The sequence below is a fragment of the Aotus nancymaae genome, unplaced genomic scaffold (genome assembly GCF_030222135.1).
Source record: "Aotus nancymaae isolate 86718 unplaced genomic scaffold, 86718_ANA_hifiasm-v0.15.2.pri h1tg000108l, whole genome shotgun sequence".
NCBI classification, from domain to species: domain Eukaryota; kingdom Metazoa; phylum Chordata; class Mammalia; order Primates; family Aotidae; genus Aotus; species Aotus nancymaae.
In genome coordinates, this window is record NW_026988523.1 from 32,419,529 (window position 1) to 32,445,248 (window position 25,720).

The window sequence follows — 25,720 nt, forward strand, 5'->3', positions numbered from 1 at the left end:
GCACCTGTGATCTCAACATAGTTAGAACTGATCTCTACAAAAAAAAAAAATTTTTTTTAATTAGCCAGGTGAGATGGCACGCACCTGTAGTCCCATAGCTACTTGGGAGGTTGAGTTGGGAGGATTACTTGAGCCCAGAAGATGGAGTCTGCAATGAGCTGAGATCACGCCTCTGCACTCCAGCTTGGGCTACAAGGCAAGACTATGAGGCTTCCCCAGGCACCCATGGAGTGCCTATTAAAAAAAAAGGAAGGCAGAAGCTGTAAATGGCTTTTACGTTTTTTTTTTTTTTAAGAAATAAAACAGTTATTATCATCTTTAATGATGTGAACCCCCCAGAATATCTTTTTGAGCCCACATGACATGTATCCTTTTTTTTTGTCATGTATCCTTCCCTGGATTTGCCAGGAGACCATTCCTAAGTCACCTTGCATGAGTCATCCAGCTCTCTAAGAAGAGTCAAGCATTGCTGTACCACTTGCTGCATTCATTAGATGTCACTTGATATGTAACTTCTAGGCTCACTTGGGCTTCAATCCTGGGAGGCTCCTTACTGGTAACATTAGTCTGCAGGAGGATGGCTAGACTTGGCCCTGCCTCTTCTTTGCCCTTTCTTTGACCAGTCTCACCCAGACACACCAAAAGGCACAGACATGTACGTGAGGGACAAGCATTTTAGCACCTCAGAGAAAGGTAGTTTCTTATTTGGAATACAAAGTATACAAGTTTTGCCAACCACCGAAGGAGGCATGTCTACAGGTAGTTTCTATAGGTGGGCATGTCTACCTAGTTTCTACAGGTAGTTTCTTATTTGGAATACAAAGTATACAGGTTTTGCCAACCACCGAGGGAGGCATGCGGTAGTGTTCACACAGGAATAGTCTAGGGAATTTGGTTAGTGTGAAAAGGCTTCTTGAAGAAGACACGTAGTGGGGCTTCCCTGGGTTGGTCTTGGCATGTGTACACTAACCTTCCAAAGACACTGTATACTCAGCCTTTCTCTCCACCTTCTAGGTCTTGTTCAACGCTGTGTCATTATCCAAAAGGACCAGCATGGCTTCGGCTTCACAGTCAGTGGGGATCGAAGTTTTCTGGTGCAGTCTGTGCGGCCTGGTAAGTGCTACATCTGTCCAGCCCACAGTGGACAGTTCTTGCAAAGCCACCATGTATGTGACAGTGCCACTGTACTTGGAGAACTTGTGCGTTCCTGTGGGGCATGAAGGAATTGCTCTAGAACTGGCTCTCCATGGGTGCCTGGGGAAGCCTCTTCAATGCAAAGCCCCCAGGCAGAGTTTCTAGAGATTGCACCTCAAGCTTGCTTCCCTGGTTGGGAGGGGAAAAACCAGCAAAGTAGCTGTCAGGTCATCATCAGGCAGATGTCTGATTGCCGTCAAAGGGAGATCCTCATACTGGGTCACAAGATTCTGTGGCAGAATCCAAGGTCCCCTTTCTTCATATTTACCTCCACACTACCTGGCTAAGTACACAGATGGTCACTTTCTACAGAGGTTTATAACCTGAGACAGGCGCAATAGTCCAAATGATTACAGAGCACATTTGCTGATACAATTAACATTAAATAATAAATTACCAACAGATAAATGATATGTGCTGGACATGATATTGGGGGAAATGGTGTTTGGAAGTTTGAGTAGTTTGCGATTTGAGGTGTAGTCATTTTCCTTGTGATCGTTGGGGAAGCCCTCTTTTAAAAAAAAGGATTTCAGAAGTAGTTTGAAAGATGGAAATGAAAAGCAAATCGGCAGAATAGGAATTTGGTGGGAAGGGAGTAAAGAGTGAATGGGCATCATAGCCAAATCCATCAAGTTACCAATTGTGTATAGAAGGGGTGCGAACAGTCAAAACTCTAGCATGTGCCAGCTAGTGGAACCATTGTTAGTGGTCCAGGCTGAGGAGGATAGTCAGAAAGACGGTGGGTGTGGAAGATTCCCTAAAGGGTAGAGAAGTGTCCCTAAAAGGAGTGAACTTCAGTGCAGTAAGTAGCATTGGGCCGGTGCCAGGGAGCATCCTAGGCTTGGCTTAGACGAGAGCACAAGGAAAGGATTGGGAGCAGGTTTCCCGTTAGAGATGTTGCAGAGGAGGAGGGAAAATATACTTGCATTGATTCTGGAGGAAGATTTGGGCTATGTTCACAGGAAAGGTGAAAAAAGAATTCCAAATTTGTGACCAAAATGAGATCTGTGGATCATATAAGGATATAAATAAGCATGGCTTCTTATGTTTGGGAGATTTGTTTTGCATATCCTGAGGTGAAGCTCTAAAAAGATAGTTTTATTCTTTGCTTTTCTTATTTCTCAGGGTTCCTGGACTGGGGTGAGACAGAGTTAGTAGAACTGCCAATACCTTGTACTTCTCCTCTGCAGCCTATCTGGTGCAGAAAATATGGAATCCCCTCCAGGGAAGTGTAGGTTCAGCTCTCCTTTACCTTCTTCCTTCTCTTAGGCTGAGCAGAGTCAGACCCAGAGAAGAAAGAAGGAAAAGATGGCTTACAAGGAGAATATGAGTTTGAGAGACTATGTGTGTGTGAGTGTGTGTGCATGCGTGCATGTGTGCGTGTGTGTGTTGGGGAGGAAAGCAGAAGAGACTTCATTCATTTGGATTGGCCTTGAAGTCACAAGAATAACAAAGCAGTAGTTATCTTTTCCAGATATATATTAGGTTTCTTTAATTCACTGTTTCTGAAAGTATAGTCTGTGTTCTGCCTGAATCAGAATCACCTATGCCCAAGATGATTGAAATCCTTTTTCTTGGGGCTGACCTTGGAAGCACTGAATTGCTTTCTGGCAAGAGGTCCATGAAACACACTTTTAAAAAATTCCTGCAGTGATTCTCATGCTTGCTGAAGTCTGAGAACTTCTGCTCAAGTTCCTTTACTCTGAAGAGTTTAGTTGCTATTTTTTTAATCACTAAGTTATTAGAAGTCACCTCACATGTTTCATACATTCAGGCAAGACAGCTCTGTTCTCTTTAACATTAGTTTCTAAATGAATGTCTAAGCAGGAATTCCAAGCTATTTGCAAGTGTTCTTCCATAAATAGCACACTTTAGATAAGGGTAGTCTTGAGTCCCAGTATTGAAAAGCCAAATTGGAATGCAGTCATCACTGTATTTTTCTTTTCAGAGTAGAAACATTTAGATGGGCTTTGTGGGAGTTTTGTTTTGATCAGAGGAATGCAACTTACAGATTTAATGATCACACTGGGGCAAATGTACAATATGTAATTTTTATGCTTCTCATTAACTTGTTTTGGCTTTAATGTTTTTTGTTCTTCCTGGATGTAAATTAAACTAGGACTATAAGTCATTTAAAACTATCTTGTGAGGCTGGGCATGGTGACACATGCCTGTAATCCCAGGACTTTGGGAGGCTGAGACGGGATGATTGCTTGAGCTCAGAAATCCAAGACCAGCCTGGGCAATACGGTGAAAATATTTGTCTCTACAAAAAATACAAAAATTAGTCAGGTGTGGTGGCACATTCCTGTAGTCCCAGCTACTTCAGAGGCCAAGGTGGGAGGATCACTTGAACCCAAGAAGTCAGGGCTGTGTGAGCCAAACTCACACCACTGCACTCCAGCCTTGGTGACAGAGTGAGACAGTATCTCAAAAAAAAAAAAAAAAAAAAAAACACCAAACAAACGATATTGTGATCAAAACCACTGTAGCCTCCAGTCAGATGACAAGTTGAAAAGGTGAAGAGCATGATCTTTTGAGCACCTCAGTCAGTCACCATCAGAAGCTCTTAATTTGGTTTATTTTAAAGGGAGAAACTGGGCTGATTATGGAGGCTCATGCCTGCAATTCCAGCATTTTGAGAAGCTAAGGCAGGAGGATCACTTGAGCACAGGAGTTCAAGACCAACCTGGGCAACATAGTGAGACCTCATCTCTACAAGAAAAAAATTTTTTTTTTAAAATTAATTAACCAGGCATGGTGGCACACACCTGTAGTCCCATAGCTACTTGGGAGGTTGAGTTGGGAGGATCGCTTGAGAAGACCAAGTCTGCAGTGAGCTGAGATCATGCTTCCGCACTCCAGCTTGGGCTACGGGGCAAGACTCTGTCTGTTTAAAAAAAAAAAAAAAAGGAAGGGAAAAACTGTAAATGGCTTTAGAAAGGTTTTTTTAAAAGCAAAGTTATTATCATTTTTAATGATGTGAACCCCCAGAATATTTTACAAAACCTCTCAGGACTTAGGACAGTCTTGTTTTAAGCCTTTTCTCCATATTTCCCTTAATAATTATTTTAACAATTCTGTTTCATACAGGAAACTCATTTTTCCCCCTGGATAATAAAAAATAACTTGATTTGACCTTGTAACATATCCAGATACATTAGAATGAAGCACACATGCTCTTCCCAGAGCCTGGCCCTGCCTGCCTCCTGCCTTGGCCTGCTATCAGAAGTCTAGCACCTTATCTAGGTGGAAGGAAGAGCAGGAGATGGGACCTTACATAGTTCACTCTAGCTTAAAAGTAGTTGTGTCTCTAAAGTGGAATAGGAAGTGCACCCAGCATTGGAGGTACTTAACACAGAGAAATAGGAGGAAATTTCAGAGGAGAGGTGATCTGACAGGGACCTTGGTGTAGCTTCAGTGGCCTCTGGGAGAGGTTGTTGGGCTCTGCTGACCAGGCCTTCTCCTTACAGGAGGTGCAGCCATGAAGGCCGGTGTGAAGGAGGGCGACCGAATCATCAAAGTGAGTGACCCCAACATGCACTTCCACTCCCAGCTGTGGAGGCAGATGTGCAGGGCACCCTTGGCCTTGCCCCATCCTGCACACTTCCATCTTGATACCAACTGCCAGGCAGCCACTGAGTTAGGGGTGGTCCATGCGAGGGAGCATGGTGGTACAATGTGAGAGAGAGAGCAAGGAAGAAGATAGCTGTGGCCCTTCTTGACTCTGAAGCAACCAAGCTTTGAGAACAAGTTTTATTATTCTCATTTCATAACTGACCAAAATAAGATTAACTTATTTTGGTAGTAACTTGTGGAAGGACCCAAGACTTTGATTCTCAGGTTGATATTCTTTCCTTCATATAATGCCAACCTGGGGTCCTTGCCCATTCTGAACTACTATAACCTGCCCTGGTTGTTCAGGCCTTTCTTTGACAGAATGATGTTCAGAACCAGCCTGGGCAGCATAGTGGGGAAGCATTGAGGAAATCCAGATGCAGAGACTGCTTAGTCCTCTGTGAGGAGGAAGCACACTGGGGCAGTGGACATTCACATGTGTGTGAGACAAATGGTCGGAAAAGTGTATACCAAAACTAAGTGAATGAATGAACAAATTAAGGAATGAAGACGCAGGTCTTATCCCTGAAAATTACAGGCTAGCTGGAGAGACAGAACAAATAGCAGATATGAACAGAACAAATTCATAGTGTGACTTGAGTAAACAAGTGACCAGAGGAGGCTAAAGAGCACTGGAAAATGGCTTCCTGAAGAAGTGGTGCTTTGAACTTGCAGAAGGATGCCCTAGCTTTTCATCACCATTACTCAAATTTGTTTGTCCCTCCAACAGGTCAACGGCACCATGGTGACCAATAGCTCACACCTGGAAGTGGTAAAGCTGATCCAATGTGAGTTGGAGAGAGGTGACAGCTAAAGTAGGGGAGCAGATGGGCTGGGAGGGAGGAAAGGGCAGGCCTGCCATCCCAGGAGGTTTCCTTTGTAGATGTGTGAGGCAGCTGAAGTCGCGTCTTTAATCTTAACATGGAGTGATCCGCTTAAATGACCACAATTCCCTATTATTTCAAGTGGAGACACTATTAGGCTGTCATGAGACGTCTTATGTTTACCCACACCCGTCTTTGCCTCTCCTGTTTAGACCACATCCTACTGAGACCAGGTGTCCCTCAAATACTTTCCAATTCCCTCTCCCATTCATGGACATTCATACTCATTTGTTTTCTAGTTGGCAGGGAAAAGCAACCATAATCTGTTTGTAGCCAGGAAGGCTCAACAAGTTGAGTCTGCCCAAATATTCAAATATAAGCAACAAATGTTGAAGAAAGAATTTAAGAATGTGGGAAGTTTGGGGAGGGCAGAGGGCTGGAATCTGAGTGCCTGGTCTGTGCCATGTGGGCAATATGCCCAGAGTGTGACACTGGCTACTTTAGTGAGATAAAGGGGGAAACAAGGGGCTGCTGAGGCAGCCCGTGGGGTGTGTTCCCAGATATTTATGAGTGGAGTTCTAGCTGAGGTCTGTGCATGAAGGAAGGGCAGGAAGTGGTACTTGGGTCCATGCAGGGCATGAAGGCAGGGATTAAAGAATGGATGGGGCATTAAAAGTGAGGAGAACTTAATCTACAGAATTATAAGCTTAATGACAGGACAAGGGAGAACAGTCCCCCTGACCCCCCCACCACCGTACGTGGACTGTCTGTCCAGAACAGCACTCCTGGAGCAAGTCTCTGTCTCCCTCTAGCTGGTGCCTCTGTCAAACTCACCCTCCTGGACTCTTCACCTTCATCCGTGGGCATCCCTGGACTTCCGCAGGACCCATTCCCAGCAGGAGCTCCCCGAATCACCCCAGCGATCCCCCCACTACCACCTCCTCCACCTCTACCACCTCCTCCACCTCTACCACCTCCACAATGCATCACAGGACCCAGACCTCTGCAGGTAATGATCCTTCCGGTTCTGTTTCCTCTCCCTAATGTCCTGTTGAAGAGCTCCGCATTGGGGAGGAAAGCAGGTTAAATCCATTGGGGCTGTGATAAGCAGAGCAAGACAAAAGACATATGGAAGACGATTGAAAGAGTTCAACAAAAACCAGGGCTGCATAGTAACAGTTGTTCCCTGCCTCAGTGTCCTCCTTCCATGGAAATGCATATGTGGTTTTATCACACAGCAACATTGGGTGTTTCCTAAATGTGTAGAAGACTCTAAGGGCGCTCTCCAAAAGTACTCCTCATCGGAGAGAGGGTGCACACTTCCGGCAGGGACAGAATGCATCTTTTCAAGACTGTTGCCAGCCAGTGTTAACCAGGGTATGGTATAAAGTCAAGGTGTAGGGGAAAGGCTTCCTAGAGAAAAGCCTGCTTCAAGGTGCAAAATACAGAGCCCACTCAGTAGAGGGAGGGATCAGAAAAGGACAAAAACAAGTAGAGGCCAGTGCAGTGGTTCACGCCTGTAATCCCAGCACTTTGGGAGGCCGAGGTGGGAGGATCACTTGGGCTCAGGAGTCTGAGACCAGCCTGGGCAACATGGCAAAACCCTGTGTCTACCAAAAATACAAAAAATTAGCTAGGCATGGTGGCACGCACCTGTGGTCCCAGGTACTCAGGAGGCTGAGGTAGGAGGGTTGTTTGAGCCAGAAGGCAGAGGGTGCAGTGAGTCATGATTGTGCCACTGCACTCTAGCCTGGGTGACAGAGGGAGACCCCATCTCAAAGAAGAAACAAAACAAATAAGTAGAAAGGGAGCTCTAGAAGCAAGGAAGGAATGCCTATGTGAAGAGTTGAAAGAGGACAAGATGCAGACAGGTAGAGGGAACAGGATTTTTCAGTTGGAATGAAGACTAAACCCACAAGTCTTGGGAGACTTTAGGGAGCAACTTGATGCCAAAGGTGATTAGAGCCAAGGTTTCTAGAAGTTCAGGAATAAACTCAAAATAAGATGTGTGTTTACTGCATTCCAGCAAGGTACTGAATAAAACATACTTATGATTCAGGCTCTACTCTCGTAGCTTTCCTTGCCCAAGAATCAGCAGATAGAAGAGAGTTAAGCTATTGAGTTCATCCCTAACTCTTATACTGTCATATTTTCCATCTCTAGGGTCCCAAAGATAAAAAACATGCCACCCAGATCCTCAGAAATATGCTGAGGCGGAAAGGAAAAGGATTACAGGTAAGACCACTGCCAGCGGTAGGCTGGCCATTGCCTGAGTGAAATAATACTTTCTCAGAGCAGCCTGCCAACGTGCACAACTTCATTTACAGGCAATATCCCATCACAGTAAAACCGCAAAAAATGAAACTTCCGGACCACTAAAGAATGACCATTGGCCGGTAGAATTTATTAAAGCGGAACTTTACTAGTAGAATGAATAGGATTCTCCATGTGTAATAGGTTAGGATAGTGAATATGTAGACCAAAAAAAAAGTCAATGGAGTTTTATCTGGGACATTTCCAAGGAAAGGAAGGGAAAGAGAGAAGAAAGGAAGGGGCAGGTGAGTCCTGGGCCAGCCTGATAGAGGTGGGGAGCACTTGGATGAAGGATGAAGAGAGTTTTCAGGCCTAGAAGTGATGTGCACAGAGAACAGTAAGTAGATTAATTTGCTGGAGTAGAATAACCAGATTCCTATTACAGCCATACATGTAAGTGCCGCCGTATACAGAACATGGTTGGCCAGGCGTGATGGCTCACACCTGTAATCCAGCACTTTAGGAGGCTGAGGTGGGCAAATCAGAAGATCAAGAGATCAAGACCATCCTGGCCAACATGGTGAAATCCCGTATCTACTAAAAATACAAAAATTAGCCGGTCGTGGTGGTGCATGCCTGTAGGCCCAGCTACTTGGGAGGCTGAGGCAGGAGAATCACTTGAACCCAGGAGGTGAAGGTTTTAGGGAGCCGAGGTTGCACCACTGCACTCCACCCTGGCAACAGAGTGAGACTCTGTTTCAAAAAAAAAAAAAAATTGTTTTATTTTCTAGGCTATATAGAAATGGAAAAGATTCTGGTTCTTCCCCTCAACATGTTTAAAATCTAATGGAGGAAATTTAAATTACAGTAGGAGAGAGAGTGGGAGGAACAAAGAGCTTACAATAAGAGAACAAAGGAGAGCACAATTAAGTAATAATGGGAAATATGGGGAAGGGCTTCCCAGAGTGGATAATATTTCAGCTGGGCCTTGAAGAGCAGTACTTGAGTAGGCAAAAGAGATGGGGGAGGGAATGCTAGTGAAAAGACAGCATAGGTCAAAGACACAAAGATATAAAAATACATGTATTTATTTCACAAGCACTGAGTTCTTGCTGTATGCTAGGTACTGAGTGTGTGTTGGGGCAGTAGGTGGGAGTAATGTCAGGGGTGGGCGTTGGAATGGTTACAAAGATAAACAAGAAGTGAACCTCTCCTTTAATGAGTTAGTGATTCCATAGGATATGGATGGATGAATGAAGATATACTATATTATGATAAGTGTTGATATTTATTTATTTATTTATTTATTTATTTATTTATTTATTTTTATTGCATTTTAGGTTTTGGGGTACATGTGAAAAACATGCAAGGTTGTTGCATAGGTGCATACGTGGCAGTGTGATTTGCTGCCTTCCTCCCCTTCACCCATATCTGGCATTTCTCCCCATGCTATCCCTCCCCAACTCCCCACCCCCCCGCTGTCCCCCCCACTCCCCCACAACCGACCCCCGTGTATAGTGCTCCCCTCCCTGTGTCCATGTGATCTCCTTGTTCAACACCCTCCTATGAGTGAGAACATGTGGTGTTTGATTTTGTGTTCTTGTGTCAATTTGCTGAGAATGATGGTTTCCAGGTTCATCCATGTCCCTACAAAGGACACGAACTCGTTTTTAATGGCTGCATAATATTCCATGGTGTATATGTGCCACATTTTTCCTGTCCATTCTATCATCGATGGGCATTTGGGTTGGTTCCAGGTCTTTGCTATTGTAAACTGTGCTGCTATGAACATTCGTGTGCATGTGTCCTTATAGTAGAACGATTTATAATCCTTTGGATATATGCCCAGTAATGGGATTGCTGGGTCAAATGGAATTTCTATTTTTAGGTCCTTGAGGAATCGCCACACTGTTTTCCACAATGGTTGAACTAATTTACACTCCCACCAACAGTGTAAAAGTGTTCCTATTTCTCCACATCCTCTCCAGCATCTGTTGTCTCCAGATTTTTTAATGATCGCCATTCTAACTGGTGTGAGATGGTATCTCAATGTAGTTTTGATTTGCATTTCTCTAATGGCCAGTGATGATGAGCATTTTTTCATATGCTTGTTGGCCTCATGTATGTCTTCTTTTGTAAAGTATCTGTTCATATCCTTCGCCCACTTTTGAATGGGTTTGTTTGTTTTTTTCTTGTAAATCTTTTTTAGCTCGTTGTAAATTCTGGATATCAGCCCTTTGTCAGATAGGTAGGCTGCAAAAATTTTTTCCCATTCTGTTGGTTGCCGATTCACTCTATTGACTGTTTCTTTTGCTGTGCAGAAGCTGTGGAGTTTGATTAGGTCCCATTTGTCTATTTTGGCTTTTGTTGCCAATGCTTTTGGTGTTTTGGTCATGAAGTCCTTGCCTACGCCTATGTCCTGAATGGTTTTGCCTAGGTTTCCTTCTAGTGATTTTATGGTGTTAGGTCTTATGTTTAAGTCTTTAATCCATCTGGAATCAATTTTAGTGTAAGGTGTCAGGAAGGGGTCGAGTTTCTGCTTTCTGCATATGGCTAGCCAGTTTTCCCAACACCACTTATTGAACAGGGAATCCTTTCCCCATTGCTTGTTTTTATCAGGTTTGTCAAAGATCGGGTGGTTGTAGATATGTTGTGTCGCCTCCGACGCCTCTGTTCTGTTCCATTGGTCTATATCTCTGTTTTGGTACCAGTACCATGCTGTTTTGATTACTGTAGCCTTGTAGTAGTTTGATGTCTGGTAGTGTGATGCCTCCCGCTTTGTTCTTTTTGCTTAGAATTGACTTGGCTATGCGGGCTCTCTTTTGGTTCCATATGAAGTTTAAGGTGGTTTTTTCCAGTTCTGTGAAGAAGGTCATTGGTAGCTTGATGGGGATAGCATTGAATCTGTATATTACTTTGGGCAGTATGGCCATTTTCACGATATTAATTCTTCCTAACCATGAACATGGAATGTTTCTCCATCTGTTTGTGTCCTCTCTTATTTCGTTGAGTAGTGGTTTGTAGTTCTCCTTGAAGAGGTCCTTTACATTCCTTGTTAGTTGTATTCCTAGGTAATTTATTCTCTTTGTAGCAATTGTGAATGGCAGTTCGTTCTTGATTTGGCTCTCTTTAAGTCTGTTATTGGTGTATAGGAATGCTTGTGATTTTTGCACGTTGATTTTGTATCCTGAGACTTTGCTGAAGTTGCTTATCAGTTTCAGGAGATTTTGGGCTGAGATGATGGGGTCTTCTAGATATACAATCATGTCGTCTGCAAATAGAGACAATTTGACTTCCTCCTTTCCTAATTGAATACCCTTTATTTCTTTTTCTTGCCTGATTGCTCTGGCTAGAACTTCCAGTACTATATTGAATAAGAGTGGTGAGAGAGGGCATCCTTGTCTAGTGCCAGATTTCAAAGGGAATGCTTCCAGTTTTTGCCCGTTCAGTATGATATTGGCTGTCGGTTTGTTGTAAATAGCTTTTATTATTTTGAGATACGTTCCGTCGATACCTAGTTTATTGAGGGTTTTTAGCATAAAGGGCTGTTGAATTTTGTCGAAGGCCTTCTCTGCATCGATTGAGATAATCATGTGGTTTTTGTCTTTGGTTCTGTTTATGTGGTGAATTACATTTATAGACTTGCGTATATTGAACCAGCCTTGCATCCCCGGGATGAATCCTACTTGATCATGGTGGATAAGCTTTTTGATGTGCTGTTGTAATCGGCTTGCCAGTATTTTATTGAAGATTTTTGCATCTATGTTCATCATGGATATTGGCCTGTAGTTTTCTTTTCTTGTTGAGTCTCTGCCAGGTTTTGGTATTAGGATGATGTTGGTCTCATAAAATGATTTGGGAAGGATTCCTTCTTTTTGGATTATTTGGAATAGTTTCAGTAGGAATGGTATCAGTTCCTCTTTGTATGTCTGGTAGAATTCTGCTGTGAACCCATCTGGACCTGGGCTTTTTTTGTGTGGTAGGCTCTTAATTGCTGCCTCGACTTCAGACCTTGTTATTGGTCTATTCAGGGTTTCGACTTCTTCCTGGTTTAGGCTTGGGAGGCGGCAGCTGTCCAGGAATTTATCCATTTCCTCCAGGTTTTCTAGTTTATGTGCATAGAGTTGTTTGTAATAATCTCTGATGATGGTTTGAATTTCTGTGGCATCTGTGGTGATATCCCCTGTGTCATTTTTTATTGCATCTATTTGGTTATTCTCTCTTTTCTTTTTTATTAGTCTGGCTAGTGGTCTGTCTATTTTGTTGATCTTTTCAAAAAACCAGCTCCTGGATTTATTGATTTTTTGAAGGGTTTTTCGTGTCTCTATCTCCTTCAATTCTGCTTTGATCTTAGTTATTTCTTGTCTTCTGCTAGGTTTTGAGTTTTTTTGATCTTGCTCCTCTAGCTCTTTCAATTTTGACGATAGGGTGTCAATTTTAGATCTCTCCTTTCTTCTCATGTGGGCACTTATTGCTATATATTTTCCTCTAGAGACTGCTTTAAATGTGTCCCAGAGATTCTGGTATGTGGTGTCTTCATTCTCGTTGGTTTCGAAGAACGTCTTTATTTCTGCCTTCATTTCAGTGTTTATCCAGTCAACATTCAGGAGAAAGTTGTTCATTTTCCATGAGGCTGTGCGGTTCTGGGTTGGTTTCTGAATTCTGAGTTCTAACTTGATTGCACTGTGGTCTGAGAAACTGTTTGTCATGGTTTCCGTTCTTTTGCATTTGCTGAGGAGTGATTTACTTCCAATTATGTGGTCAATTTTAGAGTAGGTGTGATGTGGTGCTGAGAAGAATGTATATTCTGTGGATTTGGGGTAGAGAGTTCTGTAAATGTCTATTAGGTTTGCTTGTTCCAGGTCTGAGTTCAAGTCCTGGATATCCTTGTTAATTTTCTGTCTCGTTGATCTGTCTAATATTGACAATGGTGTGTTGAAGTCTCCCACTATTATTGTGTGGGAGTCTAAGTCTCTTTGTAAGTCTTTAAGAACTTGCCTTATGTATCTGAGTGCTCCTGTATTAGGTGCATATATATTTAGGATCGTTAGCTCTTCTTGTTGCATTGATCCTTTTACCATTATGTAATGTCCTTCTTTGTCTCTTTTGATCTTTGTTGCTTTAAAGTCTATTTTATCAGAGATGAGAATTGCAACTCCTGCTTTTTTTTGCTGTCCATTTGCTTGGTAAATCTTCCTCCATCCCTTTATTTTGAGCCTTTGTGTATCCTTGCATGCGAGATGGGTTTCCTGGATACAGCACACTGATGGGTTTTGGCTTTTTATCCAATTTGCCAGTCTGTGTCTTTTGATTGGGGAATTTAGTCCGTTTACATTTAGGATTAATATTGTTATGTGTGAATTCGATCCTGTCATTTTGGTGCTAGGTGGCTGTTTTGCCCTTTGGTTGATGCAGATTCTTCATTGTGTTGATGCTCTTTACCTTTTCGTGTGTTTTTGGAGTGGCTGGTACTGGTTGTTCTTTTCTATGTGTAGTGCTTCCTTCAGGAGCTCTTGTAGAGCTGGTCTAGTGGTGATGAACTCTCTGAGTTCTAGCTTGTTCACAAAGGATTTTATTTTTCCTTCACTTATGAAGCTTAGTTTGGCTGGATACGATATTCTGGGTTGAAAGTTCTTTTCCTTAAGGATGTTGAATATCGGCCCCCATTCTCTTCTGGCCTGTAGGGTTTCTGCTGAGAGATCTGCAGTGAGTCTGATGGGCTTCCCTTTGTGGGTAACCCGACCTTTCTCTCTGGCTGCCCTTAGTATTTTCTCCTTCATTTCAACCCTGGTGAATCTGATGATTATGTGTCTTGGGGTTGCTCTTCTAGAGGAATATCTTTGTGGTGTTCTCTGTATTTCCTGAACTTGAATCTTGGCCTGCCTTGTTAGGTTGGGGAAGTTTTCCTGGATAATATCCTGAAGAGTATTTTCCAGCTTGGATTCATTCTCTTCGTCACATTCAGGTACACCTATCAAACGTAGATTAGGTCTTTTCACATAGTCCCATATTTCTTGTTGACTTTGTTCATTCCTTTTTACCCTGTTTTCTCTAATCTTGCCTTCTCGTTTTATTTCATTGAGTTGATCTTCGACCTCTGAAATCCTTTCTTCTGCTTGGTCAATTCGGCTGTTGAAACTTGTGCATGCTTCACGAAGTTCTCGTGTTGTGTTTTTCAGCTCCATCAATTTGCTCATATTCCTCTCTAAGTTGTCCATTCTTGTTAGCATTTCGTCAAGTCTTTTTTCAGGGTTCTTAGTTTCTTTGCATTGGGTTAGAACATGTTCTTTTAGCTCACGGAAGTTTCTTATTATCCACTTTCTGAAAGCTGATTCTGTCATTTCATCACACTCATTCTCCATCCAGTCTTGTTCCCTTGCTGGTGAGGAGTTGTGATCCCTTGTAGGAGGAGAAGTGTTCTGGTTTTGGGTGTTTTCATCCTTTTTGCGCTGGTTTCTTCCCATCTTTGTGGATTTATCCGCCTGTTGACTTTGTAGTTGTTGTCTTTCTGATTTTGGTAATTTTAAGTCTGCTGTGGCAGAACTCATAAACCCCCTGCTCTTCTCCCCAGGTGTTCTGTCCCAGGGAGTTACGGTTTTATGATGTTCCCCTGTGCGGTTGCTGTTTTCCCTGCCCACAAGGTGGCAGCCTAGTCACACTCAGACTGCAGAGGCTTCGCTAAGCTGCTGTGGGCTCCACCCAGCTTCCGTGTGAACTTCTGGGTGTAGTTAGAACTGCTTCCGCTATGTTGGCCCGCCCCTGTAGTGATGGAGTCTCTGTAGTGGCGGGTTGCCTTGGTAGATTGCCCTGGGAACAGCAGGGTGCCTATGGAGAACGCCCCTCCTCCACAGAGCTGGACCGTCCCGGTTTCAGTTGTGTTTGCAGTGGCGCTTTTTTTTTTTTTTTTGCTCGGGAATCTCCTGTCTTCACTCCCTGTTTCAGGTCTTCTTGCTGGGTAAGAGGGGACACCGTCTCATCTGATCTGCCTCCGGAGCCGCTGCGTTGGCTAAAGCCGTGGCTCTGAGATTCGTGGCGCTGGCCTGGCTCCCCGTTTCAGCTCCCCTTGCTGGCTTATAGGGGATTCAGACTCTCTCACTCTGTACAGTGAGCCGTTGCCTCAGGGTGCCGGCCCAGCGGCTGCGCCATTCAAACCAGCGGTGCTGGCAACCCGTGTGGCTGCTCTGCGTGTGAATCTCCTGGTCTGTGGGCAGTAAAAATCAGTCTGGAAATACGGCGTCCACTCACCCTCTGTGCTTTCTCTCGGAGCTGCATTCCCGAGTTCCTCCTAAGCGGCCATCTTGGATCGATCAGTGCTGATATTTATATATTGGCAAATGTCAGGGTAATCAAGCCAGTATGGTACTGGTTCAAGGACAGACCTATAGATCAATGGAATAGAATTCAGATTCTGGAAATTAACCCATACATCTGTGGTCAACTGATTTTCAACACAGGTGCCAAGACAATTCAATGGAGAAAAAATAGTCTTTTGAACAAATGAGGCAGGGACAAATGGATATCCACATACAGTTAATGAACTTGGACCCTTACCTCACACGGTAAACAAAATTTAACTCAAAATGGACAAAGACTTAAATATAAAAGCCAAAAGTATTTTTAAAAACTATAAAACTCTTAGAAAAAATTTTCGATAGCAGTAAATCTTCATGACTTTGGATTGGGCAGTGGTTTCTTAGATGGACACCAAAAGCTAACCAAAAAAAAAAAAAAAAAAAAAAAAGATTAGTTGGATTTCATCAAAATTTAAAACTTTTGGGTGTCAAAGGATGCTATTAAGAAAGTAAAGGTGGGCCGGGCTCGGTGGCTCGAGCCTGTAATCCTAGCACTTTGGGAGGCCTAGGCGGGTAGATCATGAGGTCAAGAGATCGAGACCATCCTGGTCAACGTGGTGAAACCCCATCTCTACTCATACAAAAAATTAGCTGGGCATGGGGGCGCATGCCTGTAATCCCAGCTACTCAGGAGGCTGAGGCAGGAGAATTGCCTGAACCCAGGAGGCGGAGGTTGCAGTGAGCCGAGATCGCGCCATTGCACTCCAGCCTAGGTAACAAGAGCGAAACTCCGTCTAGAAAAGAAAAAAAAAAAAAAAACAACTCAGCTTTCCTTGGACCTTTACTGATCAGCAACCCCCTGCCCTCAAGGGCACTTCCATGGAGCCCTAAGGTTCTGCAAAACCTGATTTGAAAGGCCCTACTCTCAGGGGCAGAGCTAGATCCAGGAGAGACTTCAGGAAGATGGGTTTTGACTCAATGCACACAGCTTGCAAAGAAGCTGGGCTATCTGGCAATGGAGTGGACTGACTTGAGAGCCAGAGAATTGTCCTGTTGTTTTTCAGGCACTGTCAACGGTGTCTAACAACATTAGCATCTAACAACGTTCAGATGTCGTTAGACATCTAAATACTCAACATTCTACCTATATATATTATATTATAATATTATCATATTATATATATATAGTATATATATATACTATATATATTATATTATTTTCAACCTTATACCTAAGTATAAGGTTACTTAATATTTTTCTTTAAGCCAACTCAGTTCTTTAAACTTAAATTCATCTTAAGGAAATCTGTCATTACCTTAAATTAAAACCAACATCACACACTATAAATGCAGAGAAAATGTAACACTAAATGTAAGTTTAGAACCAAGTTTGTTAAATTCTACCTAGAAATATATAGAACAGTGTAGAAGAAAGCTGCCATTTATATTAAAAAGAGGAAAAGGAGCCTCTTTCTTTAGACCGCTCTGAATGAATGTTTAGAAACTGATGGTTATTGCCGCTGAGGAGAGGAATTAGCTGGCTTGAGGGTGAAGTGGTTGGAAGACTTTTTATTTTATATTTACTCCTTTGTGTCCTTTCAATTTAAAACTACATGATGTAAAAAATTACTAAAAAAAAAAAGAGACAAAATTTAAAACAAGCTGAAAAATAAACTCTAGCTCAATTCTATTGCTCGTCAAAGGCTTTAATTAAGCTTGAGGCCAATTCTGCCTTGGTTAAGGTATTATTGCTATGCAGGCACCAGGCCGAATTTTTTTCTGGGTTAATCAAAGGATGGAATGAGAACTGAAAAGAAACTAACTTTCTTACAATATAAGCCAATGTTATTTAATGCCATGTCCACATCACCTAAGATCATTTTGACCCTCAACAAAAATCATCTCACTTAAAATCATCTTGAGTTCTACTTCACACACTGGAAAACATTGGTGTCAGGAGTTATACAGGTGGTATTTTCAAACTGTGGGTTGTCAACAATGAGGTAACGGTTTCCTAGTTTTCTCCTTTTATCATTTTTTGTGTGTGTCATACAAGATGCTCTTGACTAGAAGCAGTTTAGCACCAGCTGTGAAGGGAACTTGGGGCAGGGAGCTGTTCTCTTATTAACCCAGGAAGGGGGATCACATGGGAGCTAAGCTGGAACCAGCTGTGCTGCTGTGCCCTGCCTCCCATCACACTCATCCTTCTGCCTTTCAGAGCGACATCATATTCCGGGATCTGGAGAAACTGAAGTCTCGGCCAGCTCACCTGGGGATTTTTCTACGTTACGTCTTCTCTGAGGCGGACCCCAGTCCACTGGTAAGTCAGAAGCATCTGTCTTGATTGAGTGCCTGCTGTGCTGAACAGAGAGAACCTCTAGCCTCTGTTTCTGCTCCCTAGCTGTTACAAGTCAGATCCATGGGCACAGCCGGGCTCTTGAAGGACAGAGACAAAATAGCCAAGAAGATGTAACCTATGCAGAAGGGACTTTTCACTGTATGACACAGCTAACTCACTACATCAGTTGCCTAGAGAGGAGTAAGAGGGCAAGGCCAGGAAAACTCATTCTTGATCAGTTCAGAACGTCTTCTTGGAGAAGTTGTTGTTCCTAGAGTTTTTTAAATGAAGGTAGACAGAGACTGACTAGGGAGTTGAGACAGTAGCCCTGCGAGAAAACTTGCAGATGGCAAGGCTGAAAGGGTCTTCCGTGCGAAGATGATCACAAGAGGGAAGGTGAGGGCATGGAGGCCAAAGTGCCTGGGGACAGTGCTCAGAGCCAGCAGCCTTCCCAGTTTCCTCCTTCTGCTCAGCTGCTTAGAAAGGAAAGGGAGATGGAGGAGAGGGGTTGGGGCTGTAGTCTTCAGAATAAACTTCTCACCTGGGGCATGGGCTGCTGTTTTGTCTTTCTGGGGATAGCATCAGAAGCCAGAATGAACAGCCATCCACAGGTATTCACTGAACACCTGTGTGCAAGTCCAGGTGCTGGTGACTCGGAAGCATTCCTGAATAAGACAGGGCACACCACAGAGAGAAGTAAAACATGACCCCTTAGGAAACAAGACGTAAACAAGCACAAGACGCAAGTGAAATACACGTGTGGAGAGGATGCGGAGTTGAGGCGTGATCAGTGTTGAAGATGTGCCCGTGGGAAGGGGGTGGGGATTATTTTACCACAGGTTTCGAAATGGTCTGACCCCAGCTTTCTCAACCTCGGCACTCTTTTGAGCTGGAGAATTCTTTTTTTTTTTTTTTTTTTTTTAATTGCATTTTAGGTTTTGGGGTACATGTGAAAAACATGCAAAGTTGTTGCATAGGTGCATTCATGGCAGTGTGATTTTCTGCCTCCCTCCCCCTCACCCATATCTGGCATTTCTCCCCATGCCCTCCCCAACTCCCCCCCCGCTGTCCCCCCCACTCCCCCGCAACAGACCCCCGTGTATAGTGCTCCCCTCCCTGTGTCCATGTGTTCTCCTTGTTCAACACCCTCCCATGAGTGAGAACATGTGGTGTTTGGTTTTGTGTTCTTGTGTCAGTTTGCTGAGAATGATGAACCAGTTTCCAGGTTCATCCATGTCCCTACAAAGGACGCGAACTCCTCATTTTTAATGGCTGCATAATATTCCATGGTGTATATGTGCCACATTTTTCCTGTCCAGTCTATCATCGATGGGCATTTGGGTTGGTTCCAGGTCTTTGCTATTGTAAACTGTGCTGCTATGAACATTCGTGTGCATGTGTCCTTATAGTAGAACGATTTATAATCCTTTGGATATATGCCCAGTAATGGGATTGCTGGGTCAGGAATTTACAACGAGCTAAAAAAGATTTACAAGAGAATTCTTTGTTGTGGTAGACTGTCCTGTGGCTTTAAGGAAATAGAGCTGCGTCGCCGGGCTGTACCCACTAGATGCTGGTAGCACCATACTCGCCCAGTAGTTGTGACAATTAAAAATGTCTCCAGAGGCGGCCAAATGTCCCCTAGAGGGCAAAATTCCTGCTGGGGGAAAACCACTGCTCTAACCCAGTTATCTCTCCTCCTAGCTTTTTTACCTGTGTGCAGAAGTTTATCAGCAGACAAGCCCCAAGGAGTCCCAAAGCTTGGGGAAAGACATCTGGAGTATTTTCCTGGAGACAAATGCGGTGAGGCAGTCATAGATTGGATTATAATTTTATTATATTCTTTGAACTACCCAGAGGCAGAGGGAAATTAAGCAAAACATTCAGACGAAACGGAGACATGTTCTTAAAGAGAAATCTAGGCCGAGAGATTAATATCCCTGGATTCTGTTCCAGCGCCACTCTCAAAAAATCTCGCTGTACCTCTTTTTCCACATAGAATACACATTGTGTCTCTCTGGAATGTTTGGAGGAAGAGATTGTACCAGATTCTCTTTACCCTTCCCTGATTCAGCACCCTGGTTCCCCCCAGCCGTCCCTGCCTTGCCCATCTCTGGGCTGAAGAAACAGAGGTCTAGAGACATCAGATGATCTAGATCAGTAAGGCAAGAGGAGAATCCTGGCTTCTGAAGCTCAGTCCGACTTGCTATTACTACCCGAAGGCAGGAGTCAGAGGTGGGAGGCCTCTGAGTGTCTGGCATAGGCAGCACCCTGTGCACTGGCGCAGAGTTCCCAGGGGTGTGTCAGGGATCCCACGGGCAAGAGCACGTCTGCCTGCAGAGGGCAACTGCCATCCCAGAGTTTCTAACCTGATCAACTAAACTAATTCCAAGGTGACTTTATTCTTCTGGCAGTAAGCTAGTAGGGTTAATGAGGTTGGGGAAAATTGGTTTTTCTTAAGAGTTTTGGCCCAGCGCGGTGGCTCACGCCTGTAATCCCAGCACTTTGGGAGGCCGAGGTGGGTGGATCACAAGATCAGAAGATCAAGACCATCCTGGCTAACATGGTAAAACCCCATCTCTACTAAAAATGCAAAAGAATTAGCTGGGCATGGTGGCACGTGCCTGTAGTCCCAGCTACTCAGGAGGCTGAGGCAGGAGAATCTCTTGAACCTGGGAAGTGGAGATTGCAGTGAGCTGAGATTGCACCACTGTACTCCAGCCTGGGCAAAAGAGTGAGACTCTGTCTCAGAAAAAAAAAAAAGAGTTTTATATTTGCCCCCTTAAATGGGTCTTGAGTAGGGAGGTTAGAGCTGCTGGTTGTTCTCTGTGGGGTGTTCGGAGCCGCTCCAGTACCCAGGTTTCAAGGTCTTGTGTAGCAAAAGCCAGACACCATACTAACTGCAAGGCTGGGTGACACAAGGCTAGCTTTCCCTTGGGAGTCGGAGGGAGGAAAAGTTCACCACATAGCCTAATGAAGGCTTTTCCCTTGCTGCTAAGTCAGCACAGGTCCACTTTTTGGACAACATGCCATTCCATGTACTCTAATGGCCTGGAAATAAGAGTGGAAAAAACTGCATGTGCCGCTCTCAGAATATAGTCCCAGCTCACTCTGTAGCCTCAGACTCCGTTTCCCAAAAACCCTAGCCTAGAATTCAGGTGTGCAGTTGGAGAGTAATGAGAAGGATGGTGGGTGGATGTAGGCAAAAAGGCATGTGGCCAAGCCCTTCTCACCCCGCACACTGTTCATCTCTCGAGTGTGCAGACCTGACCATTCTCCTCCACGCTTCTGTTTTTTAGCCTCTGAGAGTGAAGATCCCTGAGATGTTACAGGCTTTAATTGGTAAGTTGGCTCATTGGTCGGTTAGTCTTTGCTTGGTGCCTTTCTTCTCCTGAGCTCTCAGGAGGCTCCAGTGGACAGAAGGGACATAGTCGCTATCCTTGGGCAACCGTCCTCTAATAGGGGAAAGGACCCATAGGACAGTTGCTCCAGAACACTGCACAGTAGCTAACGGACAGGTGCAAATGGTCCAAATGGACAGACCCTGCCTAGGCGCTCACTCTGCTGTGGGGAGCTTGTCATGGGAAGACAGTGGACTTGGAGTTAGGAGACCTAGGTTCATGTCTGCCACCCTTCCACATGACCTCTCTGGGCCTCCGCTGGCTTATCTGTACAAAGAGGAAATCAGACTTGATCAGGGATTCCTAAGCCAGGTTGATTATCAAGAATCCCTTGGGAAACAAAAAATAGAGAAACTAGGGCCTCACTCCATCCTCCTGCAGAGCTGGAATCTCTGGCATGGTTTTTCTTCTTGTTTTTTTTTTTTTTGGGGGGGGGGGTGTTATTTTTGTTCCTTAACTTATAAAAGTTAAGGAACTGACAGCAGCTAGTCCAGAGTGAGGACCCAGCAGGCTAGATGGTGCCGGGCTCCCTTCTCCTTCTGATTATGAGAAGAAGAATTAAGCAGAGGCAGTCTAAGGTGATGTCAGCCTGAGAAGCTAATCACTAGCAGCTTTTTAGAGGACAGGAATTGGAAGCTGCATTTAGAAAGAGATGATTTGTGGGCACACGTGACAGGGAGGAGAGCTTATGGACCCAGGTAGAGGGTGAACAGAGCTTGCTCAAATGCAGAGTGAGAGTGAAGCGCAGCTCCCAGGAACTTAGCTTAGCCTGGGTGGGGATGGATGCAGGAACTAGAGGAGAGACATATTTCGGTTAATACTGGGGAGCTCAGGTTTCATGGAATGTGAAGTGCTCGCCTTTTTTCGCCTTGTGAGTTGCTTCTGGGGCAGTAGAGGGGAGCAAGCCTCTCAGAGGTCTGCACTTGGATGTCAGAATGGCACTTAGACACATCTGATGAGAGGGGCTCTAATACTTCTCTCAATGGAGCACAGAACATCCAGAAAATATTTTTGTCCTTGCCGTGGACTTTGTATATCAGGATTCCAGTCCTGAATTCAGGAATGATCTGAGAGGTCCAGGCCTCCTCTTCCTTTAGGCTAACAGGGCAGAAAGCCAGCTCTTCCTCCCAGTGTCACAGGGAGCTGAAATGCCTTGAGCTGCTCAGCAGAAGTGACCTTCCCCCACCCCCAGCACCCCAGCCACTGTGCCTTCTCTGGTCTCCCACTACAGACGTGCGCCTGCGGTTCAGCAAGGACGCCCGCGATGTTCTCTGTGAAGCTCAAGAGGCAGCCGTGCCTGAGATCCAGGAGCAGATCCATGACTACAGGTTGGCCCAGGAGCTGCCCTCCCACCACTCTCCTCTCACCTCCACCACTTGGCCCTTGCTCCTTCCCTCTGGGGCCTGCATGTGTCTCTTGTTATGTGTGTTTGCCTCACTCTTTCTGGGTGTCCATCTATTGAGCATCTGTGTATAGTTCTTTCTTTCCCTGTGTTTCTCTGGCTTAGAACGAAGCGCACGCTGGGCCTGGGCAGCCTCTATGGTGAAAACGACCTGTTGGACCTGGATGGCGACCCTCTCCGAGAGCGCCAAGTGGCCGAGAAGCAGCTGGCTGCCCTTGGAGATATTTTGTGAGTCTTTAGCTTCCTCCCTCCCCACTGAACCTGCCAAGCAGGTTGACATATTTTGTGGATCTGTTCTTTCAGTCTCTCGCCTTCTTCCACTTCTTGCCTGATTCTCCTGCCCCTGGAAGATGGGGAGTCATGCCCTCCTGCTGCATTGGTCAGGCTGAGGGCTGCAGGTGTCAAGGGTGTGGCAGAGCCCAGAGCTCCTGATAGTCATTTGGTGGTTATGACAGACCACGGGCCCCACGAATGTGATGAGCTTTCTGCTTCCCCTGCTGGCCCTCTTCCTGACCTCTCTCCCTTCCTGCCTCTAAGATCTTACCTGTCACAGTGAGTGAGGCCAGTGCTGTGCGTTCCCAGCGGATACAGTTCCTTCAGGAGGCAGCTAGAACTGGCTTAGGAGAAATTGAACCATCTTTTACTCATCCACGGCAGAAACCTGAACTAGGCACTTCTGGCACAGCTGCTTTTGTTATGCATTCCTGGCCCCATTTTCTAAAGCGTCATAGGCTCCTGTGATGCAAGCTCCAGTATCGCAGACTTTGTGGGGACACTTCAAGCTTAGAAGCAAGTTTTTGCCTAATACTGCTTCTCACTAAGTAGTTATGTGGCCTTGGTTAAGCCATTCCATACAAATCAGATCCATGGGCACAGTCGGGCACTTGAAGGACAGAGTCAAAATAGCAAAGAGGATGACATGTATGCTGTCTCTGCTAAGGCTGATATTTCAACTCGGCAAATATCATGGAGTTCCTCCTGTGTACCAAACACTTGCGCACTTTTCCCCCACTAACCCTCCTTTCATCTAGGAGCAATCTTACCCTCCTCCTAGTGTCTGACCAGGTGACCAGCCTGTGTCTTTGCAGCCTGAGTCATCTGTTCTTTCTTTCATTCCAGGTCCGAGTATGAGGAAGACAGGAGGTAAGCAAGTCTATGACATGCATCTGCAGCTTTCAAGGTGGAAGGAGTGGGGTTGAGCTACTGTGCTTTCCATTTCTGCCAATCACAGGGCAGTCCCTAGTGTTATAAAACCACTTGGGACCATGGTTCCTGCAAGTCTAGCTCTCAGGGGGAATCATGAGGCCCATGCCCCAGTGTTCAGGGATCGCTGCCTGGGCATGTGGGCCCGCTCCTCATTGGGAAGACACCAAACTGCCATCGCTCCTCACAGTCCCATACCTGGCTGCAGCTTCTCTACCCAGATGAGCCACTTTTTTCCCTTAAATCACCTAAAGTGGTAATGGTAATCATGAAGTCAGCCTGTTAGTGGCATCTGCAGAAGGGAGCTGGGGTGCAGCACAGTTCCTTTCTTGGCACATATTAGAATTTTTTTTTGCAAGCTATATATCCATCTCATGGTTTTTCATTAGCCAAGGTTAAAGTGAGTTTGCACTCCCTGAGCAGACAAACTAATAGGGGAGAGAAAATGGGGTTAGGAGTCTGTTGAAGAGGGAAAAACAGCCAGAGCTGAAGCCTTGCTGCATTGAATGCACAGGGTGGATCATCATCCATTCAGGAAATTGTGGGTACAAATGCATTTTTAAACACAGAGCTCTGGACATTTTCATCTGTGGCAATTGGAAGCCACTTGCCAGCTCCTTTTCCGTCTCTTTTTCTCTGTCCTGGGGATGGGAGGATGGTGACGGCAGTATACCTTGGCAGAGGCTGCTTGGCATTTCTCCTTTGCCCTGGCCTCCCCACCCCTGCACATATGCCTGAGAGTATCAGCTGCCGACCTCAGCCAGTCCTCCAGGTCTGCCTATGACTTGACCAGCCAGGAAATTATTTACTTACATTTTAGGGAATTGGCATGTTCTTCCACTGACCATCATCTGCTCATGGGGAACAGTTCTGCTTAGGGAAAGAATTAAGACTTCTCCTGGGAGTCTTGCCAGCCCAGACTTTGAGCCAGCTTCTGCCTGCTCCCCCATTTAATTATTCTAGACTTCCTTTTGAATACTTTGACCTATAACTACCCCTTCCCCACTCCACTGGGTGGTGGTGAAACACACAGGGAAGATAACTTGAGCTCTCTGATTTAAGACACTGTTCCTCTTTTACAGCGCCCCCATGGACTTCGCCCTCAATACCTACATGAGCCATGCTGGGATCCGTCTTCGAGAGGCACGACCTTCTACCACAGATGAAAAGGCCCGGTCTGCTCCTGCCAAGAACAAGTGGCTACCCTGCTTCCCTAAGACCGAGAAGGTGAGGGCTGCGCGCAGTGGCTCATGCCTGTAATTCTAGCACTTTGGGAGGCCAAGGCTGGTGGATTGCCTGAGCTCAGGAGTTTGAGACCAGCCTGGGTGACATGGTGAAATCTTATCTCTACTAAAACATAAAAATTAGCCCGGCGTGGTGGTGCATGCCTGTAAGCCCACCTACTCGGGAAGCTGAGGGACGAGTATTGCTTGGGGAGATGGAAGTTGCAGTAAGCCAAGAGCACACCACTGCACTCCAGCCTGGGCAACAGAGTGAGACTCTGTCTCAAAAGAAAAAAAAAAGGAAGAGGGTAAGACAGCTGTCCTAGAAAATACCTCCTCTTGGTGCAGTGCGCTGTGCTGAGGTAGATCAGGAAAGCCATCTTGCAGGTCTCTGGCTATATCCCTCCACCTGGATGTGGAGTCAGTGAGAACCCCCAGACTAGAGCAGCTCTCAGTCCCTTCCAAACCCAGGCCAGAGGTGAATGTACTCTTAGGGTACCAGCAAGAGTCAACTCCCCAGTTATTTGCTGAGGGCCAGCCTTGGGGGACAGTGACAGAACTGATTAGCAGCCACACCTGGGTATCGGGACATCCTCCAAACCCCAATGTCTCCTGTCTCAGCAGAGCAGCAATTCCAAGAAAGAAAAGGATGCCTTGGAGGACAAGAAGAGAAACCCCATCCTCAAATACATTGGGAAGCCCAAAAGCTCCTCTCAAAGCAGTGAGTATTTGGGGAGCAACAGCCTTGGGCATTCCTTGGGCAGGGACCTCAGCCCTTTTATATACTGGTATGTTGGCAGAGGGCCTTCCAGTATTTCTGGGAGCCACAGGTTCAAACTGAGACCACAGCCACTTTCTCCCCTTGCCAAATTCAGTGCAGGATCTCTGGGGTTCAGGTAGATGTTTCCAAGCCAAGGAAGCTGCGCCAGTCCCTGGGTCTTAGTCTAGGAACCCAGAACAGTTGTAGTTAGC

The 25,720-nt window shown here is 45.1% G+C and overlaps 1 protein-coding gene across 1 annotated transcript in view; it reads left to right on the top strand.

Moving 5' to 3' along the window:
• Window positions 1-1,029: 1,029 nt before the first annotated feature.
• The window catches only part of LOC110567596 (rho guanine nucleotide exchange factor 11-like), a 48,071-nt gene continuing 23,380 nt past the window's right edge, over window positions 1,030-25,720 (top strand). Inside the window, 13 exon segments of the mRNA XM_064370548.1 lie at window positions 1,030-1,113; window positions 4,668-4,717; window positions 5,543-5,600; window positions 6,449-6,645; window positions 7,800-7,871; window positions 17,400-17,501; window positions 19,224-19,322; window positions 20,819-20,861; window positions 22,152-22,248; window positions 22,428-22,550; window positions 23,442-23,465; window positions 24,608-24,752; window positions 25,373-25,469. Of these exon segments, the coding sequence (XP_064226618.1) occupies window positions 4,679-4,717; window positions 5,543-5,600; window positions 6,449-6,645; window positions 7,800-7,871; window positions 17,400-17,501; window positions 19,224-19,322; window positions 20,819-20,861; window positions 22,152-22,248; window positions 22,428-22,550; window positions 23,442-23,465; window positions 24,608-24,752; window positions 25,373-25,469 (1,096 nt within the window). The 5' untranslated portion in view covers window positions 1,030-1,113; window positions 4,668-4,678.